We start from the raw sequence: 7,407 nt of genomic DNA, 5'->3' as shown, positions 1-7,407 counted from the left end.
GTCTCAACACACTGAGCAGTCGTCTCTGGATAAGAGAGTCCAAGCCAGAAAGACAGATGGGCTTGCTCTCTTACAAGAAGAGAAGGCCCAGAACTAGAAATGTAGGGCATGAGAGAAGGTTGGATGGAAATGCCTAGGAATGGAGAGGGGGAAATGGAAGGGTACAGACAGTCAGAGGTGGATAGGTGTGGGTGAAAGACTGCCCTAATCACTTTCTCAAGAACATTTTGCCCCTATTCTGAACCTGTCCTACCTGCTCCTGAGGCTACAGTGATACTTGTTTCCCTCCCTTCTTAGAATAATGTTCATAAAGCAGGGCTCGAGTTTCTCCCAGGTATGCTGGATTTTGAAGAGCAAAACAGGGAACGTATTACAGGAAATAATCAGCTGAGCAAGGTTTCCAGTGTGAGAAGCCTTGGCAGCAGGTTCTGGTGCTGTTCTGAGATGTCAGCATCCCTGAAGGAGGAGACAGTGTGTTGTGTTGCATTTCTGTCTAGTCGAGGAATCCTACATACAGGTTGCAGGCAAGGAGCAACTTCCTGCCAAGAAAAAGGTGATTTGGTTCAGTGGGATTCTGTGCAGGGAAGTCTCAAGGAAGAAGCTTAGCTCAGACAACCTAAATGCTCCCACCAGGCAGCAGGGTCTCTTGTGAAACTTGTTATGCCAGGCTGAACACAAGAGATGATGTTTAAAGAGTTTGGAGAACAATCTGTTGGTGACTGTTTTAATTCTTTGGCACATGGAAATTGCTTGTGGAGAATGTAATTGGGGGCAGAGATGGAAGAAATAGATGAGGGAAGGGGTAGTGGAAGGAATGTTATGGAAATGAGAACTTTACCTCAAATGAGTTTATTGCAAAGATTATCTACAGTATATGAACAAATGTGGTGAAACAGACTCTGGACTGTGTGCTCTGTTGCCACGGGGAGAAGCTGAGAGGGACAGCAATGCAAACCAGATGCTTGTCATTTCATTTGATGCATCTTCTGAAAAGTACTCAGACAATATGGCCATGGAGCACAGTCTAGGAACAGGCACTGAACTTGATGGAGAAGAGCAGAAGTGCCTTCCTCCCTGGAGGAGAAGAAAGTTTCAGGTACAAAGTGTGCTTTAAAAGCACCAGAACAAGGTACCCTGGAAAACCTTCCTGCTCCAAAATTTGCTTTACTTTACTTCTGTTTTGTTCTTCTCTTTTTGAGAGAAGATAAACAAGAGTCTATGAGCACTTGCATCTCCCTTCTCCCTCACAGATGGAAGGCTCCAAGGAAAAAATCATCCTGAATATTGGGGGAGTCAGATATGAGACGTACAGCAGCACCCTCCGGACATTTCCCGGGACCAAGCTGTGCAGCCTAACAGATCCCCATGCCCCAAGCATCTACGACTATGATCCCACCACCAAAGAGTTCTTTTTTGATAGGAGTGCTGAGATCTTCAGCTACGTGTTGAACTATTATAGGACCAAACGTTTCCACTGCCCTATTGATACCTGTAGGTCAGTTTTGGAAGAAGAGCTGGCTTTCTGGGAAATAAATGAGACACAGCTAGCATCCTGCTGCTGGCTGAAGCTGAATAACAAAGAGGTGCAGCCAGAGGAGTTTAACATCTGGGATGAAAATGAACAGGCTGATGACCAGCGCCTCATAGTCCAGACAGAAAGAAGGGAGTTCAGCTGGCGAACCAGGTGGCAGCCGAAGATTTGGTCTATATTCGAAAAACCCTTTTCATCTTTCAGTGCAAAGGTAATCCTGTACTGGGGATGGATACAGCCTGTGTCCTTTGGGGTTACTGGAATGGGTCTGTGAAAAATTCGAATGGATTCATAGCTTTGATAAGTATGCTTTGAGTCCCAGACTAAAAAAGAAAATAAAATTCCGCCTTCTCATTAACAGACACCTCTTTCTCTCCCCCTCATATCCCTGTTCTCTGTACAAAATACATGCCCCGTGCCTCTTTAAAATGTCAGGTCAGAGACTGCAGAGGATGTTTTCTGTGCTGCTGGTATTTCTGGGTTAGTGCTGAAGAGACTCTCAGTGTGAGTCTGTTGACATTACTCCAGCTGTCGGACATTTCCCCTTCCTTACAAATTCTGATGTAGGAGTATGGGTGATTTTTAATTTTACTCTAGTCTTCTCTATTATTTTTCAAATCTGGGAGGAGAAAATTCACTCCATGTAAGTGAAACAATGGTGATCTGAGAATGATTAGCCTGGGATTGTGCTGTGCCTCTAAGGGGAATCTGGGGGTTGTGGTGGGGCAGTGAGGTTATGTGGTATGTGCTTGTTGACTTAATTGCATGTCTGCTCTTTCCTCCCTCTGCAGTGTTTGGCTGTTGTTTCTTTGCTGTTCATCGTTGGAATTGTCATCATCTTCTGTGAGGAGACCAAGGCACAGTATGAGTTCTTCACTGCTAACTTCTCGTCCGTTCGGTATTCTGAGGTCCCCCACAACAAGCAGGGACCCCATTACCACCAAGCTGCCTACTTGCTTCATCTGGAGCTTTTCTGTGTTCTCTGGTTTACTTTTGAGTTCTCTGTGCGATTTTGTTTCTGCCCAGACAAGAAGCTGTTCTTCCAAAATCCCCTGAATGTGGTTGACTTCCTCTCCCTCTTCCCAGTTTATATTGAACTCTTTGTGGCTGGGCAGATTCAGAGGATGCCAAGCCTGGGGCTTTGGTTGGGCTTCCTTCGCATTGTCTATCTCCTCAAACTCCTGAAGATATCCAAGCTGATAGAAACACCACTGATCCTCAAGGTTCTGTGCTACACCCTCAGGTCTATCCTCAGAGAGATTTGCATCCTGCTGATGATCTTGGCCTTTGAGACCCTCTTCTTTGGCTCTCTCTTTTTCTACGGGGAATTGCTGGGTAGCCGTCCATCCTACACAGGGGAGCTGCACTTTGCTGACATTCTTCTTTGCTTCTGGTGGGCCTTGATCACACTTACAACAGTGGGGTATGGAGATATTATCCCTCTCACCAAAGCTGGTGAAGTGACAGCAGCCTTAGCTGCGGTGTTCGGCGTGTTAACTATTATCATCCCAATACCTATTTTCCTGGTGAAATTTAAAAGCTATTATGACATTGCTGTCTTCAAACAGAAGCTGAAAAGGAGCAAGAAACGTTAACACTGCAGAACCTCTGTTTCCCCTTGCCTTTGGCAATAAACCTTCAGCCTGGTTTATTCCCTTTGGTAGGGAGGGAAGGCAAGTAGTTCTTACTGCATTTACTTGCTGCCTTAGCATATTTCAAACCATTGGTGAGGCCTCAGGTTGCAGTATTTGATACACAACTTATCAGACCTGTTGAATTCCATGGGTCTCCCCCATACTGTACTTCATTCCATGCTCTTTTACATGCCACAGTTTCTCTCTCCTCCGGCTGCTGAGAGACAGGCTGTGATGCTGCGTCACAGCCCGAATGTGCAGCACCTGGCCCGGGGCCACAGTGTCCTCCCTCAGCTGGCACACCCCCCTGGTGCTTGCCATGCCCTCCCTCGCCTGACAGGCCATAATCCCATGCTGCATGCTGGGAAAGATTTGTGCATGGTCCTGCTCTGACAACAAGGAGGAGGCATGGGAGTTTGCTGTTGGGTTTTGGGTTTTTTTTGGTTTGTTTTTTAACAATGTTCTGTTTCCTCATTTTACCTAAAGCAGCCGGTGCCTGTGACTTGCCTGCACTCAGCCAGAGGTGCGAGGAGAGCGGCAGGCTGGGCAGGGGCTGTGTCCTGGGGGCCACTCTCATCACCTGCTTTGTGCACTCTCAGGAATCGCTGTGGCGTTCAGGGACCACCCAAGCCTCCCACACACATCCTTTCTCGCTCTGCTGAAGTCAATGACAACCTTTCTTTGACCTCAAAATTTCATTGCACATTTCCAGTGGATCAACACATTTCAACAGTTATTGCTTTTATGTAACAAAATCAGCGAGCTATTAATAAAAATATCTATATGGTTTTTGCTGTTCACAAGGAAGAACATAATCTACAGTACTCAGTTCTAATGTAGTTTACTTTCTTAAGGCATAGATATAACTAGAAATATTTATATTTTAACTGCATAGACTTAAGCGTTTAATTTTGAAATAACAAATATTATTGAGGTATAAAAAAATACCACTCCCCATTGTTCATATAGCAGGTAGATGTGCTAAGATTATTTTGTTTAGTAAGTAGAAATTTATGAATACAATAAAATTTATGTATTTAAATTTAATTAAGGCTGTAATTTAATTGTCCTGGTAATTTCCAGTGACAGTTACCATGGTCCTAAAGCCCAGTGATCACCAGGTAGGTCCAGAGTGAAACAATTACTTTGAGAATACTGAATTAGCTCATTTTGATTCAGCAAGACCACTTGATGCAATAAAGGGAAAACAAGAGAAAACATCTATATGTGTTTAAGATGCAAATGCAATATTTTATTAAAACAGATGTAATGTCCAAAATAAGAAAGATGTCATGAGGGATGTTTAGCTCATCAAAATCCTTCCATCTTTATTGATCAGAAAGTAAAATAACCACTTTTAATGGAATTATAGAATCATAAAATATGTCAAGTTGGAAGGGACCTGTAAGGTTCATCACATACACCTACCTGCTCCTTACAGAACTGCCTAAAACTAATCATATGGCAAAGAGCACTCAGGACTTTTTTCATGAAAATACCAGTAAAAAGAACACGTTCCTGCAGCACAGCCTAGGTTTCCCCAGCAGAAAATTCCCTTGTGCATGCTGGCCAGTGCTGCCAACTTGTGCTGACCAACGAATCGGCATGAAACAGATACAGCTCCCCCTCTTTTCACGTTCCCAGTGCTCCCCAGTGTGGAAGGATGAGGAGTTGCTTGTCACTAGGAAACCCCAACGCATTTTCACACAGTGCCACAGTGATGGGGGGAGGGGGCCTGTTCTTGGCAATAAAGCTTTGCCGAACCAGATGAGAGTCCTTTCCCCTCTCTAGACCCCACTGCTCTCTCTCGTGGAGCCTCTCGGCTGCAGGCTTCCCAAGCAAGAGGAGCACTGCAAGGAGCTGTGCTTTGCTGAGCGACAGGGGGAGAGCACTGCTGCCTGCTGATGTTGTCCACCATGAAAGCAGCCTGTTGGACAATTCCCTGATGACACCAGAGCAGCCCAACAAAGGAAGATACTGAGGTTTACCCATGTTACAACCTGCTTCCTCAGAGCTGGTAACTGAAGCCTCTGGTCAGCTTTCAGTCTCTCTCCCAGTGCTCAGACAGGAGTGGGGAGTCAGGTCTCAGGCCACAGGTGACTTAGGAGCAGAGGAGAGCAAAGGCATGGGGATGTACTGTATTGGACTCCCAGGCATTATTTTTAGGTGGGGTGGTTTCCTCAACCAGCCATGTCATGCACTTTATGCTGAGAGATACTATGAATGTTGCTACATTCACCACCAATGCTTGTTTCCTTATCCTATTCCAAAACTCTCTCCTCTTTCACTTAAAAAATAAAGTATTTAACACAAATTGTCTCACAGTGGGTTAAGGATCAAGATGTTTCCGATGCCCTGGAAGAACAGATATTCTTCCTGAAAGGAAGAATAAAGCCTTCTGTAGCCAGACAACATGAGCCATCCTGGTTATTAGTTTTCTTGCTCGAGAGATTTTGAAGGCATAACTACATGAAGTGAGGTTCTTTGCCGTCGCTGCAAGCAGGAGCCTGACCAAGGCAACCCAGTATGCTGTGTCCCACACCCTGCTTGTGCATTGGTTTGCAGCTGGTTCCCTGCCTCATCTCCTTACCCTTTTTGCCACAGAGTGGCAGCAAATTCGCTGATGCAGTATCTTCTGTTTTAACAGTTGCAGGGCTTGTGACTTGAGCAGGATTCAAACTGATGTAGAGCACTGCTCACAGTGGCCATTCATCACTGTTAGATAATATTAACCCCTACTTTCTTCCCAGGTGGTCACAGCCTGCAAGCAGTTAAAAGTTCAGCACTCCTGTCCCTCTCTTCTGAATCTGTTTTCTTAACATGGTATACACTTGATGAGCTGATTTCCAGTGAGTTTAGCCATATCAGCTCTATAGCATCCCCGAATACTCCAAATCATGTGCTTGCAGCTGTGCTTCTTGGGGTTGTGACAACGCTGTGCTCTCTGTACATTGAACATGGTGCAGTTATTGGACCAAATCTGTCCAAGGCTGGGATGAAGAAGCCATGAGCCCCTTGCAAGTAATCTCTTGGTCAAGTGTTTAATTGTGGGAAGGGCCAAGCCCCCTCCACTGCTTCCCTTGTCCCCTACAAAGGCTATTACAGAGCTGGATGCTGTTCACAGAAGGGAGAGGTTGTCAAACTTACTGTGTGCATGGAATGGATGAGAGGGGCCACTGAAGCAGCTCAGGACCCTTTCAGAGAAACAAGCCATGTTCTCAGCTAGCCCGAATACTGCCAGCACCATGACTGGTAAGAGCTTGTTGTGCCAGTAAGAACAGTGACTTTCTTGGGCCCTCAGGGTACAGCAGCACACTTCCACAGTCATTTAGCCTGTGTGCACAGGGCATCTGCACAGCCTGTCTGTGGGCAGAGTGACTCAGCAGCAAAGGAAAATTCAGCTGCAGACAGTGAAGTCAGAGCCTGGGGCTTCACCACTCACAGAAAGCAAATGCATTTGACGTGTGTGGGAAGTGAATGAAAGTTCCCAAAACTGGATGTTTCTCAGGACTCAAGAACAAGCATCCTCAAGACTCTCAGACGGTTGTTCTATTAAACTTCTGCTCACTGAACTGCAAGTAGTGCCCCTCCCAGGTATTTCTGCCTTTCCGTGTTTCTGTGCAATTGTAGCTCTGCTCTCCTGGACATATTTAGATTTTCTGTTGTACTTGTCTGAAAATCTTTTCATTTAGAACCCACACAGTTTGCAAAGGAAACTTCTGATGGAAAATAATCCTTGGTGACTGAATAATGGGAGTGAGTGAAGGGGGAGGGAGGGGGAGAGGGAGGCCCATCCATTTGCTATGGCCAAGCACCTTGCAACTACTCTAATGCTCCCACATGTTGAACAAACCCTTTTTCAGCCTAAAGGTTGTGACTGGAAAAACAGCTGCTTGTGGTAAGGCTAAATCCTTCCTACGTAGCTCTGAGTATCCTTCTTTCAGCCTACCCCTGCCTGCCTGCAGAGGAGCATTGAAGAAAAAATGTTGAGGGGTGACTCCTAATTCCCCACCAAAGCCCTTAACTGCAGCTGCCCTCCCTCCTGGGTACCAAACTGCATAAGTCATTGCCCAATGAGGCCACATTTGTCACTATTTAAGAAAGAGACTTGAGTGATGCAGTGAGGCTGCTGATTGCTTGGGTTTCTCTGAAACAAGTCTCCATCCTACCACTCATTTGGGAATAAAATATGATGTTAATATCCTTCTGTCACCCCAGCCTTGCACAAAGCTGACCCTCTGT

General features: G+C 45.6%; 1 protein-coding gene across 1 annotated transcript; it reads left to right on the top strand.

Annotated features, from left to right (window-relative positions):
• The first annotated feature begins 1,006 nt into the window (after window positions 1-1,006).
• Window positions 1,007-3,126, top strand: LOC103781839 (potassium voltage-gated channel subfamily C member 1-like). Its single transcript, XM_008949562.1, has 3 exons — window positions 1,007-1,096; window positions 1,251-1,742; window positions 2,323-3,126. Exons 1-3 carry the CDS (start codon window positions 1,007-1,009, stop codon window positions 3,124-3,126), a joined length of 1,386 nt encoding a protein of 461 aa, XP_008947810.1.
• The last annotated feature ends 4,281 nt before the right edge of the window (window positions 3,127-7,407 follow it).

The sequence above is a fragment of the Merops nubicus genome, unplaced genomic scaffold (assembly GCF_000691845.1).
Source record: "Merops nubicus isolate BGI_N331 unplaced genomic scaffold, ASM69184v1 scaffold22011, whole genome shotgun sequence".
Lineage (NCBI taxonomy): Eukaryota > Metazoa > Chordata > Aves > Coraciiformes > Meropidae > Merops > Merops nubicus.
Note: the sequence above shows the minus strand (reverse complement) of the source record. Positions and strands in the feature narration are given on the sequence as shown.